The 19,526-nt window shown below is 35.9% G+C and overlaps 5 protein-coding genes across 6 annotated transcripts; 2 read left to right on the top strand and 3 right to left on the bottom strand.

Annotated features, from left to right (window-relative positions):
* Nucleotides 1–419: 419 nt before the first annotated feature.
* Nucleotides 420–1,766, bottom strand: LOC125207767 (uncharacterized). The gene has a single exon (XM_048107245.2). The coding sequence runs from the start codon at nucleotides 1,585–1,587 to the stop codon at nucleotides 589–591; it is 999 nt and encodes a 332-aa protein (XP_047963202.1). The 5' UTR covers nucleotides 1,588–1,766; the 3' UTR covers nucleotides 420–588.
* A 2,185-nt stretch (nucleotides 1,767–3,951) lies between these two features.
* On the top strand, nucleotides 3,952–6,425 carry SEF (HIT-type Zinc finger family protein). Of its 2 annotated transcripts, XM_048107108.2 has the most exons (6): nucleotides 3,952–4,148; nucleotides 4,315–4,378; nucleotides 4,601–4,707; nucleotides 4,840–4,942; nucleotides 5,817–5,923; nucleotides 6,038–6,425. In XM_048107108.2, exons 3-6 carry the CDS (start codon nucleotides 4,603–4,605, stop codon nucleotides 6,239–6,241), a joined length of 519 nt encoding a protein of 172 aa, XP_047963065.1. In that variant the 5' UTR covers nucleotides 3,952–4,148; nucleotides 4,315–4,378; nucleotides 4,601–4,602; the 3' UTR covers nucleotides 6,242–6,425. The 2 variants fall into 2 exon arrangements, with proteins under 2 accessions (XP_047963065.1, XP_047963064.1); XM_048107107.2 differs by lacking the exon at nucleotides 4,315–4,378 and having other exon boundaries at nucleotides 3,954–4,148.
* Nucleotides 6,426–7,000: 575 nt separating this feature from the next.
* LOC125205534 (3'(2'),5'-bisphosphate nucleotidase 1-like) lies at nucleotides 7,001–10,072 on the top strand. Its single transcript, XM_048104544.2, has 8 exons — nucleotides 7,001–7,252; nucleotides 7,573–7,648; nucleotides 7,948–8,021; nucleotides 8,106–8,311; nucleotides 8,614–8,824; nucleotides 8,893–8,991; nucleotides 9,065–9,218; nucleotides 9,736–10,072. The coding sequence occupies exons 1-8, from the start codon at nucleotides 7,016–7,018 to the stop codon at nucleotides 9,897–9,899; spliced, it is 1,221 nt and encodes a 406-aa protein (XP_047960501.1). The 5' UTR covers nucleotides 7,001–7,015; the 3' UTR covers nucleotides 9,900–10,072.
* Nucleotides 10,073–10,388: 316 nt separating this feature from the next.
* Nucleotides 10,389–13,142, bottom strand: LOC125205533 (2-oxoisovalerate dehydrogenase subunit alpha 2, mitochondrial-like). Its single transcript, XM_048104543.2, has 9 exons — nucleotides 12,831–13,142; nucleotides 12,311–12,445; nucleotides 12,023–12,205; nucleotides 11,708–11,865; nucleotides 11,520–11,619; nucleotides 11,285–11,396; nucleotides 11,043–11,182; nucleotides 10,765–10,950; nucleotides 10,389–10,639 (listed from the first exon to the last, which is right to left on the bottom strand). Exons 1-9 carry the CDS (start codon nucleotides 13,053–13,055, stop codon nucleotides 10,475–10,477), a joined length of 1,404 nt encoding a protein of 467 aa, XP_047960500.1. The 5' UTR covers nucleotides 13,056–13,142; the 3' UTR covers nucleotides 10,389–10,474.
* A 2,113-nt stretch (nucleotides 13,143–15,255) lies between these two features.
* Nucleotides 15,256–16,469, bottom strand: LOC125208292 (NAC domain-containing protein 104-like). The gene is made up of 3 exons (XM_048107873.2): nucleotides 16,060–16,469; nucleotides 15,733–15,974; nucleotides 15,256–15,651 (listed from the first exon to the last, which is right to left on the bottom strand). Exons 1-3 carry the CDS (start codon nucleotides 16,220–16,222, stop codon nucleotides 15,484–15,486), a joined length of 573 nt encoding a protein of 190 aa, XP_047963830.1. The 5' UTR covers nucleotides 16,223–16,469; the 3' UTR covers nucleotides 15,256–15,483.
* Between the last annotated feature and the right edge of the window lie 3,057 nt (nucleotides 16,470–19,526).

Genomic DNA, 19,526 nt, shown 5'->3' with positions numbered 1-19,526 from the left:
ATCTTGCAATCTGAACACTCTCAAAAAATATATCCATCTCTCACTTGATAAAATCATAAGGTCGAATTTTCTGATGGACAATTTTTCTGACTCCAATTTCACAAACTGCTACTACTACCACTACCGGGGTACTATGTTTCTGCACACTTCTAAAAGAAATATGCTAGTATATGTTGAATTCTTGAGTTTTTGTAGGGTTACGAGCTAAAATTAATTGTGTGTATTCTTCTAGAGGATGACATGAGTAAATACAAAAATTCACAAGCAATTAAATTTGGCCCACGCGGCCACGCCGAAGATATTCCATAACTCGGCCTGAAAATCGTCACCACACATAATCCTATCACACATTCACATGCCAGAATTGACTCAATTCTTGAATTCTATCTTTCCCTGGACACAAATCTATGTTCAAATAATTTGCAAAGGGAATAATACTACTCCATAAACAAGATAGAATAATTGTACAAGAATAACACAACACTAACTAATCATTCAACTAGACAACAAATAAACAAGAGAAGTAAATAAAAATATACAAACAATTTACTCTGTTGAGCTGCAAATGCAACGGCGACGAAGAACCAATCAAGGCTGAAAATGGTGAAGCTGCACATCCGCAGCCTTGAGCGGCACATACTCCCCGAGATACGCCCCGAGATGATCCGCCAGCAGCGATTTATCAATATTCTGATGATGATACGATTTACAAACAAAGTAGATAATCGTCTGCGCGATCAGCCCAAACAGCATCAACACCGACAGCAACACCAAGCACACGATCCCATACCCGACCCGATCCGCGACCCCGCCCTCCCCCTGCACCACCAGCATCTCGAACATCAGCTGTATCGCGAAGAAGCAGACCCCGATCACCATGAACACGGCAAACGCCACCCCCATCTTCCCCTTGATCAGATCCTGGCTCTTCGTCATCGCGTTGATCCCGTAGCTCTCCTCCAGCACCGACACCACCGTCGCCACGTGCCAGATGATCGTGATGTACAGGAATCCGATCAGGTAGGCCGCGGCGAAGGCGATCAGGAACAGAGGACCGACGATGTCGATCTGGCCTAATAGAATAGCGCCGACGATGAGGACGACGAGGGAGACGACGTTGTAGGCGAAGACGATGACGAAATTCCAGATGAAGGTGACGATGAGGCGCTTCCAGACGCGGGGGACGACGCTGACGACGGTGGGGAGGGAGAGGTCGCGGGAGGTGTAGATGGAGGCGACGGTGTAGACGACGGCGGAGGTGGAGAGGAGGGCGAGGACGATGAAGAAGAGGAAGTAGCCGAGTTTGAAGAGGAAGAAGGTGGTGAGCTCGGAGGAGAGGAGGGCGTTGAGGCGGTCGTAGGAGCTGGTGCCCTCGGGGGTCTGGTCGAGGATGAATTCGTTGTGCATGATTTTGGTGAAGAGGAGCTCCGAGATCTCGATGTGGGCGAGGTAGATGAAGGAGAGGGGGATGATTAGGGCTACCGTGATTTGGGCGAAGATCTTCTTCCATGAGGACACGATGTTGCACGATTCCTGAAGGATGCCGAAGAACCCTAGGAATTGGATTTCTTCCTGCTCTCTATCCATGGCGGATGATTTGGGAGATTTGGGAAATTGTGAGGGGAAGAAATTGAAACCTTGGAATTGGAAATGCAATGGAGAGGGATTGACTTGACTTATTGGAGAGTGCTGTTTGGGTCGGTGCCATTGGTCAAATTTTGAACACAGTTTTTTTTATTTCTTCTTTGTTAATTTCTATTTTGATAATGGATTTATGGCTAATCTATTTCATGATAATTGTGAAGAGTTATACTTCTAGAGGCATAATATTAACAGGAAAATTGGGCCCTCCCAATAAATTTTTGTGGACAATTGGTTCCTACCCTTTTATTGGATTGTTTTCAAAATTTAAAATTTTTTAGTTTGAGTTTTGATGGGTCATCTTATTTAAATGGAGTACTATGTAGTAGCAACATTTTGTTTGTATAGCAGTTTTATTTTTCGACCTAGTAGAAGTATACAAAGATATAATTGCTCCGAGCAGATACAGTCGAAATTATGAACTATCCTACATAACAAATCACAAATGTCACTATTTGGATATCTCACTCATAGCTATATTTAAGAATATTATAATGTGAGGAGAGTATTACATTTGCATATAAAAAATCTCTAGGTCATTTTCAGAGTTTGGACTTTTATCACTGAAAATTGAAATTTTATTTTTTTAGACTCCCGGAAAATGAATTGCACTTATTTTTTAGAGAGTGAAAAATATTACTACCATAGATAATTTTTTTTCAATTTTGTCTCGGAAATACATTTGAAAACGTTACGAATTTTAATGTAAAAATTGATTATATAAAAGAGAAATAGAGAGAAAAGTGTATTAGTGAAAAATAAATCTCATCCCACTTGAGAAAAAGGAATTTTCCTAAAAAGAAATTTTTTAATTTTTTAGGAAACGAATTAAAAGTAAAATAATTTCTATTTATAGTCCTATATAAGAGGAGGTATGACGTGATGTGTGACATTTAAATATGAGTACGCATTTGACTTAGATATGAATTTTATAAATTAGTAAAGTGAAGAAAATGAATTGAAAAGGTTTATGAAATAGGAGAATTATTTTTATATATTAGTTTTATATTGAAATATGAGTAGTATAACTTAAAAGAATGTGAAACCTGACCATTTATTATAAAAGTGAAAATTACTAACTTTTATTGTGGAAAAAATTAAAATGACAACATAAACTATTATTGTGAGACTGATATATAAGATGTCGAATATAACATTCCAAGCTAGAAAAGTATAATTACAATAGAGCAAACGTATTGAAGCAATTCTTTGACACCGAAATTAAGAAGTAAATAGTCAAGTGAGTTAAGTACAGTAATAATAATATATGAAGAGATAATAAAGTAGATAAATAATGAAACTACGGAAGAAAATACACTAGGAGTAAGTAAGAGAGATTAAGTGGATGTTTAGTTTGTTTAAAAAATAATCATGAGATGTAGTTTTTAACTGAGCTGTGAAATTATTTTAGTTGGAGGGTGTGTCTATGATAAATTATCACATAATTATCCATCTAAAATTGAGTTATAAAATTTAATCTCATAAATCAAATACAATAATAGTTAATTTCAAGATATAATAATCTTGGAAACTAAATAATCTCTAAATGTATTAATATTTGTTAAAAATGGACATAAAGAATTTTTAGCAAGACAGTCTAAACAAAAAGGAATCAATAATCAATAATATAATAAACGGAGAAAGTACAAAAGTTATTACTCCCTCCGTCCGCGAATAGTAGTCCCGGTTGGCCATTTTCATCCGTCCGCCATTAGGAGTCTCGGTTAGACATTTTATCTTGGGAGTATAAAAAATGACCCCACTTTTCCCTTAATTTAAAAGTTGCAATTAATTTTAATCCACTTTGATTGCAAATAATAATATAAATGGGTCCCACATTCCACTATCACACACTTAAATTATTACATTCAAACTTTTCTTAAAACCCGCACCCAACTCAACTGGGACTCCTATTCGTGGACGGAGGGAGTATCAAAGATTAGAGATGTTTAGTGCTCCTTTAAAATGGGACCATAAATGCAATTGGCAAACTACTAGTTTAGTTTTCAAGATAACGAAAGAAAAATAGAAATAGTATTTAGCAGTAGTTTTTATATTAAGGTGACATTTTTGTGCATCACCACCAAATAATTTCAATTTGGTCATCATTTGTTTTTTCTATGTGGTAATTTTCGACTTTCAGTCCGTACATCATCAATTTAATCGAAATTAAGATTTGTCGAACATTGATAAAACTGAAATTATATAATTTTAAACTCTTTTCTAAAACTAATAAAAAGTCGACGCAATTTTGTATGGATGGATAAGTAGGAGTAGTCTAAAATCTAAATCACCCCATACTTCTCTTTTTCACTGTTTGGGAAAAATAAATTAAAATCAATAACAGGACCAAAGTATACAAATTTTAATCTAATTTTAACTCTATCATGGATTAGTAGTGAGTGATTGCAGTAGTGAAACAAAGCGTAGCCTGCGCACCTCTTCTGCCTCGATCGCGATCATCCACTACTCCATCTCCGTTTGCCCGCCGCGCTCCAAATCACTAAGTAAGCCTTGCCTAATTGCTCGAAAATGTATGATTTTCAGCTTTGTTTTTCTCTGATTCCGTCGAGATATTATTCGATGAAGCTGTAGTTACAAACACAAGTTCTTCGTGAAAAATTGAACTTCTAATGACAAAAATAACATATTGAATTATATTCGGATTTCTAGAAACAATTTGATAACCGCTGAAGAGGACAATTGAATTTATAGACGCGAATACCAGTTTCCAGAGGTAAAACGTTGTCTCTGTATCCCTATGATCTTGTTTGGTAGCGTATGAGTTTGTTATGTTTAGATTGGCACGCCAGCTGCTCGACTAAATGCCCCTAAGAGTGAAAAAAAGTCACTTCTTCATACATTGGTATTTGGGGTCTGAGCTCTTCTTATAATTGCTATATATGGAATTTTTGCTCAGTTACATGGAGTATTGAAAGTTTGCTATACATATCTGCAGCCATGGAAGAAGACATGTCCAGTTCGCTTAGGCGGATGTCGATGAGAACTCGTAAGGTTGCTCCGAAAATGGCTGCAGCCCTTGCCAGCAGTGACAATCGGACCCAGGTCTATGTCGTTATAGTTTCCTGTTTGTTACTTCTTCAGTGTTTGTATATCATAGTAGAATCAATTTTGTTTGTATCCTTTTGGAGCGTGGCTTTGTTATTAAAAATCCAGTTCTGAAGAATAATGCTGCAGGCAATGCTTGCACGTCTTGAAGCTCTGGAAAATGATAATGCTGGATTCGAGACTGTGCAAGTTGATGATGATGACGAAGCCTCACTTGATGATGATGATCAAGGTCAAATGTTTAATAGTTTTTTCAGCATACAATTCTTACCCAAGCATTCATAAAACAAACACCTAAAGAAAGCCATTTTCTCTCGACTTACTATATCAAGAATCATGCTTATTGTCATTTCTGATAACTGCAAACTTTTAAGTGTCGATATATTGTTTGCTTTGGGTCAGTTTGCAGTCACTGTTTGTGCTCTCCCCCTTTGCATGGGTTCATTTTAGTTTGTAATGAAAAAAGATGAAGTAGGTATATCGGTTATGCATAAAAACATGTGGCAATGAAAACTGCCTAGTGAGTATTTTAAGAAAGTTCACAGTAAGCGCTGAGTTGTATAGTGGCCATGGAACATCCATTGGTGCTTCACTTTCTGATGAGTCATTTGTGCTCATATATGTATACATAATAACTCCTACTTGGATTGAGAAGCCAATTTTGCATGCTGGATAAGAATCTGTAACCTAAAGATCAACTTATCTTGCTGCACAGAGTGCCTAATGGACTGTGAATATAGATGTGTCATATTATACCTGAGAGTTAGCTAAGAATATACTTCTTTGTCTGATAAGGAGTAAATTGTTTATGTAACCAGAGTTGTTTACATGAAAAAAATTTCTGATTAACAATGGGTCTTGTCCTGATTCTAGTTACTTTACAATAGGCCATTTGACCACAATGCTATTTTTCTATCAAATTTTCTTTCAATGATGGACCCCTACCTTGCAAGAAGAGTCATAATTGTCTGATAGTAGTTTCAGCCCAGGACCCTGCTAGAGTAAGCTATGGTTGTATTATTCTGTAATAAACAACCATGGCCTTCAGTTGTTTCATCTGAAAAATTCAGCCAATTACTCATAACGTGAAACGTGGCATTATGCAGCATATCAGAAGAAGCAATCCAGAAGCACAAAACGGAAAACACGCCAAGCTAAAGCACTCGAAAATGCTAAGAAGGCACCAAGAACATTCATTGAGCTCTTGCAAGAGGTAAGGGCTAATGGCACTTAAATATTGTTTGCCTTCTGCTTCTACTCAGATTATCAGTTGCTGCAACTCCATATCAATCATCATAACCTAATTTAAATGGGTGTTGGGAATTAGGCCAACTTGGAATCGTTGCCTCCCCATGTACCCTCGTATCTGAGAGCAGCCGTGGGACCTCCAAGCTCCACCGCCCGTCGCCATTTCTGCACAGTATGTGGGTTTTCTGCTAACTATACGTGCCTCCAGTGTGGGATGCGGTTCTGCACGATTAAGTGCCAGAATATCCACAACGATACTCGTTGTTTGAAGTTTGTTGCTTGATTGGTGAAGGGCTTCACAAGGTTATTAGAGATGCTATTTCAACTATTAGTAAGAAACATTTCTCGTTTGCACTGTGTAAGAAAGTGTGGGGCAAATAGCACTCAATTCTAATGTTAGAATTGTGAAAGTTACGCATTATTGCGATTCCTTTGAGATATATTCGATTGTTTACATGTCAAATTCATGCTGCGCTTCCAACTCAACTTGGGCTACTGGAACGAATCGGTAACACAATTACATTTACAACTAAGGGATCATTTTCTTTACAAGTTGATAATTACACCAATTGCTATCATTAACGCTTCTTTCATTCGGATGTGATCAAATGTAAACCAACAAACTCTAAACTTTAATCCTAGCTATTAAATATAACAAATCTATGGTTATAAAGTTGCTTAATTTTAATGTTAACAAGAGCATGTACTGTATGTAACTCAAGTCTTTTGCAGTTTATACGTTCCTTAATTTTCTCCCACATTCCTAACTGAAATTATTCATATCATGGAAATAATCTTGACACCACTAAAATTGATTTGAAAGGAAAAAGTCATTAGTTGCCTAAAAGGAAAAATGAAATGTACATACTAGGAGTATAATAAAAGTCATTAGTTGCCTAAAAGGAAAAATAATTCAATCACAGATTCACAAACTAGTAGTACTACAGTAATTATTCATTTCAATTATTTTGAGGGGACTAAATTTATAATTTTGAAAGTGACTCAGCACGTGAAGTTAAAATATAGAAGGAAAATTGGTTGAGAGAGAGACAGAGAGATGAATACATCATTTGGGCAAAGTAGTGCGGTATTGTCAATTAAGAGAGGAGCAGTCGTACATATAAACTCGAGAACAGGAACACACCTCCACACCAAATCAAAATTCCCCTTTCTCTTGTCACTCTCCTTCTCTACTACTACTCCGCGCGCAGCAAGAGCCACTGCTTCAATGTCTCACCACAAACAGCTAGCCGCCGCCAAGAAAGCGGCATCTGTAGCTGCTCGTTTGTGCCAGGTCAATCTCCACATACCTTTCTTTCATTGCTGAATTATTGATATACTACCTACCTTGATTGATTATCGATGAATTTTAGTGTTTGTTTGTGATTACTGGTGATTATTGTGGGTAATAGGATGAGATGGGGTAAATTAGGATTGAACCTTACATTTGATAAACTGGTTGTTTGCATTGATTATATGTTTCCTGATATTTACACATTGATTAGTAACTGGTATTGATGCACAGCTATAATGAAGCTTGCACCTATGAGAGTTCTGATGTTAACATTACAACTGATATGTAACTAAGATGTGCTATTGTGTTTCCTTCAATAGAAGGTGCAAACGGCTTTGCTGCAATCCGATGTCCAATCGAAATCTGACAAAAGTCCTGTCACCGTGGCTGATTATGGTATGTTTTTGCAATTTCAATTGCTCTATCTTGGCTACTGCTCTTGCATTCTTCTAGGGTAATAATTTAGCTGTGTGATCACGCTATTGGTGCCCCTCCCTTTCACCTCCTTTATCATCTATATTTGCATTATACACATTGCATCTGAGTTTCTGCCTGTTTTTGGAGCTTAAGGAGCTTTCAAGTAATGTCTTATGTTCGTTCGTCAATTGCAGATGCAAGTCAATATCATTTTGCTGTTGCTGTCATGCATTAGTTAATGTTGGAATTTTACCTACCTTGACCTTATATTTCTGCAGGTTCACAGGCTATTGTTAGCTTAATTTTGGAGAAAGAGTTGACAGCTATTCCATTATCATTAGTAGCTGAAGAGGTAATCTCTGTTCTTCTGAGCCTGTCTAAGTTCCCCTCCCCTGCCATCGGGACCTTCCTCTTAATATGGCTTTGAGTATTCTAGGACTCTGGAGACCTTAGGAAAGAAGAATCTAGAGAAACACTGCATCGCATAACAGAGCTTGTCAATGATACATTTGCTAGTGATGGAACTATCAACATATCAACTGTCTCTGAGGAAGACGTGCTCAAAGCCATTGACACTGGAAAATCTGAAGGGGGGCCTCATGGTCAGCATTGGGTTCTGGATCCAATTGATGGCACTAAAGGGTAAGTATAAATGAAAAATCTAATAGCTGAGTTAATCCGTAGTTCTGTTATTCCTGGAGTAGGCTAATTTAGATGACACACCTATGTTGACATTCAAAAGCATGTCGGCGGTCTTAGAACATAGACTCCCTTAAGATTCTTTGGATCGGTGAGTAGAATTAAATTTTTAGGCGAAACACAGTAATGATTGGGACAAAAACTAGTGAAAGGTGTTGCATAGAGTGCTTAGAGATCATGCATATTTGCCCTTCCATCTCCTAACTAGCTGGATTAGTATTTACTGCTTTTTCCTGGTAATGCAGATTCGTAAGGGGCCAACAATATGCTATCGCATTAGCCTTATTAGATGAAGGAAAAGTTGTGCTGGGAGTTCTAGCATGTCCCAATCTACCATTATCATCTATTGCAAAAAGTGATTTCAGCAGTTCTGAAGATAAAGTTGGTTGTCTCTTTTTTGCCGAAGTTGGTGGTGGAACTTACATGCAAAGTTTAGATGGCTCCCCACCAACAAAGGTGAGCTTCTCTTTAACCCTGTCGATCAAAAACTTTATTCTGATGGATAAGTTCCCTATTGCTGTCAGGTGCATGTCAGTACTAATGAAAACCCAGAAGAAGCATCCTTCTTTGAATCTTATGAAGCTGCACATTCTTCCCACGACTTATCTAGCTTGATAGCATCGGTATTACTCTGTGGATTTCTCTATTGTACCTGCAATGTATTTCAAATCACCTAATTTGGTTTTTCGTTCACAGAAACTTGGTGTTAAAGCACCACCTGTTAGGATAGATAGCCAAGCAAAATATGGTGCTTTGTCTAGAGGAGATGGATCAATATATCTGCGGTTCCCTCGCAGAGGTTATGTTGAGAAGATATGGGATCATGCAGCTGGATACATAGTTGTTGCAGGTTGGTACATGTTTTTGAAACTGTGTTTAGAACCTGATCAGCTTATAGTTGCTAAGACTTGCTAAATCACATCTTTGCATCTTTTGTACTCCATAAAAGATTATTCTCTTGTATGCTCAAATTAATAAAACTATCTGCCTCCATCTCTGGCGAACCTCATAAAGTTTTGGCATGCACGAAACCTACTAACAAGCAGTCTGAATCATGTTGACTGGGAGAATATATTGTTGTGTAGTGGAACTAGGCATATGATTATTTTTTACATGATGATTTAGTGTTACTTCTTTTTGTGGAAATTTGTTAGTTGATACTTTAACTTGAAGAAAGTGCTTGTTAAATATTGTTTGGTCGTAAGATTGCTATAGCTATGCTTACTTGTCTTTGTTTGCCCAGTAAGAAGTGGGGAGAACACATTGAGTCCAACCCAAATGAGATCCATTGAAAGATGTGTGACGAAATGGTTTGAACTGTTATCTTGAACTTGTTTTGACACAGTGATGAATGTTTGATTTTGCAGAAGCTGGAGGTGTAGTCAATGATGCTGGTGGGAAACCTCTGGACTTCTCAAAGGGAAGATATCTTGATCTGGACACAGGAATAGTTGTTACGAACCAAAAATTGATGCCGGCTCTCTTGAAGGCTGTCCAGGAGTCCATCAGTGAGAAAGCCTCGTCCCTGTGATTCACAGACTCGACATCTATAGAGTTGAGCTCAATAAATGTAGCAGCAGGAAGATATGTTTTCTTCCTTAATCCAGTGAGAGAAAATCTAGAACAGGCCACTAACATGGTGTTATACATTCTTTAATTTGTGCATGCACTAAAATCTAAAAATTTCATTTTTATTTATTTTCATGAGTCTGTCATCTCATTTTCATATAATTTGCAATTATCAATATTTATATATTCTAAGAAGTTTATATTTTTTAATTTATTTTATTTTAAGAGGGATACTTCGTTGTTTTCATGGAGCATTAGTCTAGTTGAATATACATGTAACTGTGGAATGTTTATGTTTTTGTAAATAGGTGTGCAAAATAAATGTAGAGTAAAGGAAATGCGTTCAAAAGAAGGGTTGAAAATTTGAAATAAGTTCTCCCTTAAATAATTACAATTTTAATTCATTTCAATACTTTTCGAGGAAATATTGCTTGAATTCAAATCGTGGGAATGTAGAGTTGTAATAGAGTTCCATTAGCAATAAGGGAATAAGTAGATCCACAAACGCAGGAGGCGCTAATGCTTGAAGATTACTACCTATAACTTAAAATGAGGATAGTCCCTTTGATGCCTTTGAACAGTTTGTCGAAGCGACTTCTCTTGATCGCTGAGGTTGGAAGGCAGAAAATCATATACGTCTGTGAAAATTTCTCCTAGACCCGGTTTCTCCATCTTCTCTGCAATTTGAATTGCATTCAGCACCTGAAACATTTAACCACAAAACTAAGCTGAATATGTGAATCACTATAGAGCATCAAACTAAGCTTTGTCTTCCATAACGACAGAGGCTGCTCTACTCGTTGGAATCTTGCTCGACCAAATCTTACCTCCTGACGAGCCCTGTCCCTGAGTTCTGTGTCCGACTCACAACTCCACCAGCCTTGTATCTCAAGCCATTTCCTAAATCTAGCAACGGGATCTTGAACTGCTCTCCACCATTCTATCTCTTCAATCGGGCGATATTTGGAGGAATCGTCCGATGTAGAGTGGTGTCCTGCTCGGTACGTGAGGGCCTGCAGATAAACAGCCAACTCAACCCCAAACAACCAAAACAGGAAAAGAAAACAAAAAAAAAGTTACAGTTTATAATCAAGTATATTGAAACCTCAATCAGCACAGGTCTAGATTCAGAAATTGCCATTTTACGGGCCATATGAACCGCGCTGAACACAGCTAGGGCATCATTACCGTCTACACGAATGCTACGGATTCCATAAGCTTGACCTCTAACAACAACGCCATCACCTGCCAAAGAATTGAAGATTTCATTTTTCCGAGATTAAAAGTGAAGAGTGACAAAAATTCTTGATTAATTTGTATATCCGTCAGCTATTTATCGATGCATACTTCGAAACTGATCACTAACAGGGGTGCTGATTGCCCATCCATTGTTTCGGCAAAAAAGAATAACAGGTGCCTCCAAAACAGCTGCAAAATTCATTGCAGCATGAAAATCCCCCTAAAGATTATCAACAAAACAACCAATAACACAATTCAGAAAACCATTTCGTTATTTCATTTCAAAGCCTTATTTAGTTTCGGCTAATCTCTATGGCATGAAGAGACGTGAGTGTATATTTACCGTGCTAGTGCCTCCATCTCCGAAATAAGTGATTGTACATGCGTCTCTACCTTCCATCTTTAACGAATAAGCAGCACCAACGGCATGGGGAATTTGAGTACTACAACATATTTACCACGCTGATCCATAAGCTGAACAAAGATAACAATGTCATAAACATCGACATTAGACAGGATATTATGTCTTACGCAACTGTTGAAGCCACTGTGAAATAATTGTGCTTCTTGGATCCATAATGTGCCGGCATCTGCCTCCCTTTACAATTGTCGCCTACATTTCCAAAACATTGGTTTGCAAGGTCTTGAAGCCCGAATCCCCTCCACAGTAAAACTCCGGCCTCCCTGTACTGCACAGGCAGTAACATCCTCATATTGCACGTATAAACAGCAGCAAAAATACAAATATTCGAGAATTAAAAGCTCTCTCTCTCCACACACACTCACACATACATGATTTGGGGAAAACGATGACATAAAATTGTATCACTTGGGACTACTTTTAACCTGAGGGAAGACGAAATCATCCATGCTGAGTGCAGCTGCGGACGCAATGTTTATGGCTTCTTCTCCCGCTGCTGTAACATAGAACGATATCCTCCCTTGTCTTTGCGCTTCATAGAAGATGGTATCGACAGTTTGAAGCATAACCATCTCTTTATACATCTTCACAGCAATGTCCTTGTCTATCTGATCACATTAACAATCATAAAAAATACTTCACGTTCACGGATGCATCTTTTAGCAATGAGGTTACAAATCTAGAGCCGAATTTGACATAATCAGACAGTAGACCTCTACAAAATCGCTGGTTAGCAGGTGTCCACTTTCGTCAAGAACTCGGTAGCAATGAATCCTTTCTTCGGGAAGATCTGATATGAATTTCAGCTCAGGGGTGAACTTAACCATTCCTCCAGGGAAATTCAGTGCCTAGTATTTTTTTTCAGAGAATGAAACTTTATCAATACATATAAGCAGTGAATCACTCCATATACAAGTGACACAAGCATTTAACAACCCCAAATTAAAGAAAAGTAAAATTGACCTCAACAGTCAATATCTCCAGAAATAAATAATTATGAAGTTTTAAATGTAATGACCTACTACATCATAACTAAGCATCATATTCATATTCATATTCGATTCTTCTTCAGTCAAATCATATGCTACTACTACTAATTACATGAATATTCAAACTTTTCAAGAAAATCCCTAATCACATGTCTTCATTCAAAACATTTAAGAAAAGTGAAACAATTGGCATATCATCCATGAAGAATTAATTGAATATACAAATAGTATTATAAGTAAAAACCTGAGAATCGGCAGTGTTGGTGATAGAAGCCAAGTTCTCAGCTTTAACAGACCCAAAACGACGAGAGGCGAAAAGGGAGGGAGCTGCATATGGGGGTTGAGGTGAAAGTGGAGGATTTTGGGAGAAACAAGAAGCGATTGAGGTGAGGCTAATCATCCCCAAAGAACATATTTTTTGTTTGAAATGGGGCAATAGTTTGCCAGATTTTGATAGGTAGAGGGCCATTGAAGCGAGACTTGAAGGTGATTTCAAGGGAGGAGAGAGCAAGATAAATACGCTTAAATTGTTGATGAACTTTGATTTTTTGTAGTTGAACTCCAAAGACTAAAAGACTATTTGTAAATTTAAATTTGTATTGACTATTGAGTGAAGTAGATTTGCTTGCCACGTGAGATTCATGTTAATTAGATTTAATTACTCATTCAAATTGCTGTTACTATTGCATATGTTGATCTAGTGACATGTAATTATTCTTCAAAAGAAACAATTATTGAACAGATTGTATTTTATTTTAATTTCAACATATGATCCAATTTGAACTATTTGAACTGTTGAAATCGTTTGAAATCAGTACATTAATAGTAGTAGTATGAAATTTACAACTCTTAATTAATGACTAGTGACACATCATAAGACAAAAACGTTTGGAATATAAGTTGATTTGAAACTCGTCGTAATCGTATTTCATGACATATTGATATTGATTGCCTGTCAAAAACTAAAGACGTGGCACTCTTTCACTGGGTGCCATTTAATTATACTATATAGAGTATATATAATTTATAAATATTAATATTACTACTAAACTAATATACGTGTTAATATCCCTCGTTTTCTCATGAGTTTCTATATACGTGTTAATTTTTCACACTTGGTTATGAAGTGTATAAATTAACAAAAAAAATATTTAGAGATTTTTCAAAATAAAATATTTACTACTCCTACTAAACTAATTTAGGTCTGTTGATGTCACTAACGGAGTTAAAATTGGATAAAGATTGTATCGTGCACCGTTGCACGTGGAATAGAGATAATAAAGGGTACTTATTTTATTTGAGGATTAGATCGATCTTATCTACCAAAAAAGGGTAAAAAATCAGGCATATGACCATTGCGTTGTCTACTCGTGTGCTCTTTTAAATAAATCAGTTTTTCTATCTTGTGCTATATTTGTGAACTTGTACTACATATTTTAAGGTGTGGACCTTTTACAATTTATGGATAACATGGGCTGATCTAGCATATTGCCTCCATCCAATTGCCCCACATATTGATATATATATATATATAAATAATTAATAGAAAAGGGGCAAGTCTATACTTTTTCAGCCTCTCAACAAAAATAACAATCAAGTACTATAAAACATTAGTAGCCAACCCATAATAAGGCTACGATATAGTAATTTCTAACACATGTGGGTAGTGTTCAAAGAATAATCAAATTTTAGTATTAATTAAAAAATCAAACATGGAGATCATATTAAAATACCAATTAGGTAATTTTAGATCTATTTAGAAGTTAGTAACACATGATGTAGCATCGAGTCCCAGCAACGCCTAGGCCCGAGTAAGCAAAAGTTTGAGGTCCAAATATCAACTTTTTCGTTATTTATATTGATCACTATTTTTTTTTATGGAGTAGATTATTTATTCTAGCACTGATATTTTCCCTTAAGCATTCGTGTGGCCCAGCAATGCTTAGGCCCGAGTGAGCATAAGTTTGTGTTTGAGGTCCAAATATCAAATACCAAATTGTCATTTTGTACGGCTAAGCCCAAATAAAATTTGGAGCTAATTAAGTATGGTGGTTTTATTCTATATTTAAGTTAAGCCTGAGCTAAACAAGTATAAATCTCAATCCATTTTATAATGGTGCACTAATCACTAGTGTCGGTGAGCACTGTGAGTCTGTGACACGCCAATCAGTTTTAGCCCCGAGAAGAAATGTACTAATAAAAAACGATTTTTTTTGTAGTGTAAGTTATTAATCATATAGTAAGTACTATATATAATAACATTATCAATAAATAAAACATACTTCCGATGTATTGATATCTTATTTTTGGAAATGGAGGTATTTTTTTTATGACAACAAGTAATTTGTTAGCACCGAGCATGAAGGTAGACCCAAAATTGGTCTCTACCGAACCCTTGATCCACAACCCCGAAACCACCATTGGTGCTCCCGTCATTGAGAAAGAGGAAGACAGACACGCGTGTGCACGTAGAAGAGAGAGATACATAGAGAGAGCAGGAGAGTTTTCCCATATATGCATCAAAACTCCTTATATAGTCCACCTAAGAACCAAATTCTATACTGCAGGGTTTAAATCAAACCTTTTTCAGAACTAATTAGGAGTTTCTAATGTAAAAATTGTGAGTTGGAGAAAACTAATGGAAAAACTAAAAATTAGGGACACGAATCTAACAAGAAGCTACAAATATGCACAATCTCAAACTCACAAATAGTGTTTCTTTTACATATGTGTAGTATTTTACATGTATTGGAGCACCTTAATTTCTCTATTTACATGATCATATAAAGTAGCAAGCTTTGATTATAAGTGTAAGAAGATTAGTCATAACATAACATAACATAACACAACACACACGTATGTATATTTATCTGTATATGGTCAATTAATATAGCTAATTAAGTAGGAAAAGTGATGTCATCATCTTGATCATCCCCATCCATGGAGAAGAACACTTCGTCAAGATAGGAGAGCTCCACTCCCTCATCATCATCATTGCTAATCTTCTCCTCACAATCAAACACCTTTCCTTCACGAACTCTACATACCACCCACTCTTTAAAACCCTATACATATAACAATTTAAGTAGGTTCAAGTTAATATACTACAAAATAAATAATTATTTAATCAATTAATTAATTCTTACTCGTAGTTGATTTTGGGAAGTAGTAGAGTAGTTGTTGAGGAGGTGGTATTCCTCCATGATCCAATCACTATGAACTCCATCTACACAAAAAACAAGATAATTCTTGATGCCAACTTCATCTCCTTTGCTAGTGAAGATAGGTTCACTCAATCCAATATCCTTCCAAAACCCTTTTTCCGTAGCTCGATTTTGCTTCAACCCACTAAAGAAATACCACTCATTTTTACTCCAAAAAGCCTTCCCTAAATCAAGTCCAAATTCCAAACAAATAAGGACAAAAAAAGAGAGAAAATATATAAACAAGGAAGAAAAAGAGTATGATTTTACCATGAAGCCCCCAAGGGTGAGCTGAGTAGATATCAAGATCAGGGATGATATTAGGGTAGCATGGTAAATTCGCAGCTCTTCGATATAGGAAGCTAACGATCAACTCTTCATCGGTTGGATCGAACTCAAACCCTGGTGGTAGAACCATTTTCTCTTCTCCCATAACACTCCAAACCAATTAATCACAAAAAAAAAAAAAAAAAATCTTTTTTTTTTCCACAAAAAAAGTTCAAGAAGAAGAAATAGAAGTGTTTGTTTTATGCGTGAAAGAAAGAGGGAAAGAGAGGGAGTGGGATACTTATAATTAAGGAGAAAAAAAGAGATGAATAAAGGAGGGATAAGCATGATTGAAATAGGGCAACATAGGTTATAATCTGAGAATTCAAAAAATACTGCTATAAAGAAAGATTGCCTTCAACTATTGTGCTTTTTTGGTTATATTTGGGATTAGTGGACATGTTTTATCTCTAAAGCAACATCTCTGACATAAACCTATTGCAAGAAAAAGTAAAAACAAATATGATAATTAAACAACTTATCTGAATTAGAACAGTAAAATTGATAATGCATAGAGTTTAAATTAGATGGATAGCAGCTGAATTATAGGTGAAGGGATTTGATGGTGAAGTCAATTAAGTAACAGGTGGAAAGCGAAATTGCTTAAAGGGTTATATTTTTTTGATTGAGACTTAAATTTTATCACAGTTTTGATATATTGCAATTGGAATTGGAGGAATGGAAAAGTGCAACTGCTAAGGTTATCCCCTCAGAACTTTTTTTGATAGATAGACTGACAGTTGTTGGAGAATAAAGAAAAGTCAGTTCATGCACTAACTGAAGTTTCTTGAAGCCATTTGGTCCTAATGGTACAAAAAAAGAATTGGGATAAAATTTTCTAGTTTGGAAACATTGTTTATTAGAAAATCAAATCCATCGTTAGATACGGGGGTCGTAGAACTCTATTACATTCAACCTCGCCGATCTCATGATAGATCTGCCCCTCCCCAAGTGCAACACCTACATAACCCACTTCTGTCTCTAATCCCATGACAAATTCGCGAGTTAAGATCTCTTAAATGCTCAAATACGATAGCTTTGATGTTATTGGTGTTTGCATTGGATTTGATTTATATAAGGAATTGTTAGTATACTTAGTTGGAATATTTGTGTTTTAATAGTGGGGTTGCATCTGTCACGTCCATGATCCTCTTTTCATCAGGACACAGGTCAATACCATCTTCGACATCATCCCTTCATTTTTTGGTGGTCCCTAGGTGTGATCTCAAGCCTCTTGGGCGTCGACGGAAATTTTGGATTAGGCCTGATGCAAATGCGAAAAAAAGTTTCTTCAATCAACGATCACAAGATATTGTTTCCGAGATAATCAAATGCATTCTTACCTCTCACAATTTTATTTATGTAAACTGGAGTTGAATGAGACTTATATTCATTGTTATATTTAATATTATTGTTAATAAGGAAATTGATTCTATATTGATCCAGAAAAATATTTAGCAACCAGAAAAATATTTTGCAAGATTGGATGTAACTGAAAATTGTGACATATGTGATTTGAAATCAACTAAATTGATTTAATCGACATCCTTAGTTGTTTGGCACGAGTAATATACTATTGAATTATTGACAATGAGACATTTTCTTGTACGATATTTGCTTTATTCTAAAGACATTACACAATTCTCTATCTCATGCTAATCTTTTCTTATAAGATGTGAATTTAATTAGCTAATAATGTGACTAGCTAGAAACTTCTTATATTAGTACTACGTTTTCTTTTCATGTAGTAAGTTATTTTAAAGAAGCAACATTTTTACTTTAGATTCTTTTTTGTGGCACAGTGAAAATCACACACGTGTACATAGATTAGTAGTTAGTACTGCTGGGAAAAGAGAAGAAAAGCAAAAAAAAAAAAAAAGATGCCGAGGTTTTTAATCAAGTGCTATTAGGATTATTTGACAGAGTTCAATTAAAACTAAAATAAAAATTATTGACCAGATTGCAAAAGTTTATGAATAAATATTGTTTGGTGACGAAGAAGTATATATTGTAATATTATTTGTTTATTTTTTGGGAATAATTTACTATAAAAGGAGAGTGAATATCCTGATATAGGAGTGAAATGATCAAAATGAAGAGAAGTTTGAAAAGCAAAGGAATTTCATGATTGAGAAAAGTGAATTGTGGCATGGAAAGGAGGAAAAGTTGGCATCATGTTTGTTGTAATTGCTTTAATTTAGCGGAGATTTGTACTATATAAATAAGAATAGTGGACATGCAGCCTTGCTACTTGTCGTTGCATGCCACGTTGAAGAAAATGTCACACTTGGAGCCTCAAGTTTTAAATGTCTAAATATTTGGAATTTATATAAAAGTAGCTGCAGATCATGAGATAACACATGCACCAAGGGAAACGTTCCATAAATATAAGCATGAATGAATGCTACCTAGCCAAATTTTCATTTTATTTGGTAGAATAGAATGTCTGCGAAGCTCTATGTCATAATGACATTGTCGTCCATTCAGGGATGCATGAGTAATCTGAAACATTCGCTTCGACCTAAAACTGGGTCAGCGGTTCTGATTTTGATCCGGAATAGTTATTAACAAAAAAAACGTAGAAAATCGAGAAAATTTGAACATAAAAAAAAATTGACGGTTTTGAACCAGCGTTTCTTCACCGGGCCGGCCTGGTTCAGAAAAGAAAAAGAAAAAGAAAAAGAAAAGGACATTGTGATTTGTGATATTGTAGGGAATAAATTGATGATCTAAAGTGCTTACACATGGCATTATCTTACTTTCTTGAACTGGAAAAGGAGGGAAAAAGGAAGGGTAAAATTTATAATAAATGGAATATATATTTGATGTGCTAGCTTTTATCCAACACGAATAGTATGAGAGCAGATGTTTGACCTAACAAATTAGTTAAATAGAATAAAACAAATATAAATAGAGTTTGAGGTGAAATGGCTCCGCATGCTATCGAAAATGAAAGCAACAAGAGACATGAAACATAGCATCAATATATAGAGATGCTGGTATTGCTATGCAAAACCCAAAAAATATTTGGATTTTTCATCCACTAACTTATCGAAACGTTACACGATAGAACAACATAACTTAGCAACTCAATTAATTAATAGACAATGACAACTGCTTTTTTTTCTTTTCTCTCTTCTATTAGTTTAGGGTTTTACTGTTAAACTACTATAGAACAAACCAACTCATTAATTAATTATATTTATGTTATGATGATAATATTGGGCCCTTGACCTAATTAAGTGTGGGCGGCGTCTCAAGTGAATCGAGACAATTCATCATATATGAGATTTAAAAAATTGATATTTAAAAGAATATATTAGAGAGGGTATTACTCAACTAAATTGATACGGCCCGAAAACAAATACTCAACTCAACTACCTTGAGGCGAATGGAGTATTATTCATGCA

This window comes from Salvia hispanica, chromosome 6 (assembly GCF_029641045.1).
Source record: "Salvia hispanica isolate PSC_SH4W2 chromosome 6, Shi_PSC_v1, whole genome shotgun sequence".
Taxonomy (NCBI): domain Eukaryota; kingdom Viridiplantae; phylum Streptophyta; class Magnoliopsida; order Lamiales; family Lamiaceae; genus Salvia; species Salvia hispanica.
The sequence above is the reverse complement of the archived record's forward strand: the minus strand, read 5'-3'. Positions and strand labels throughout refer to the sequence as shown.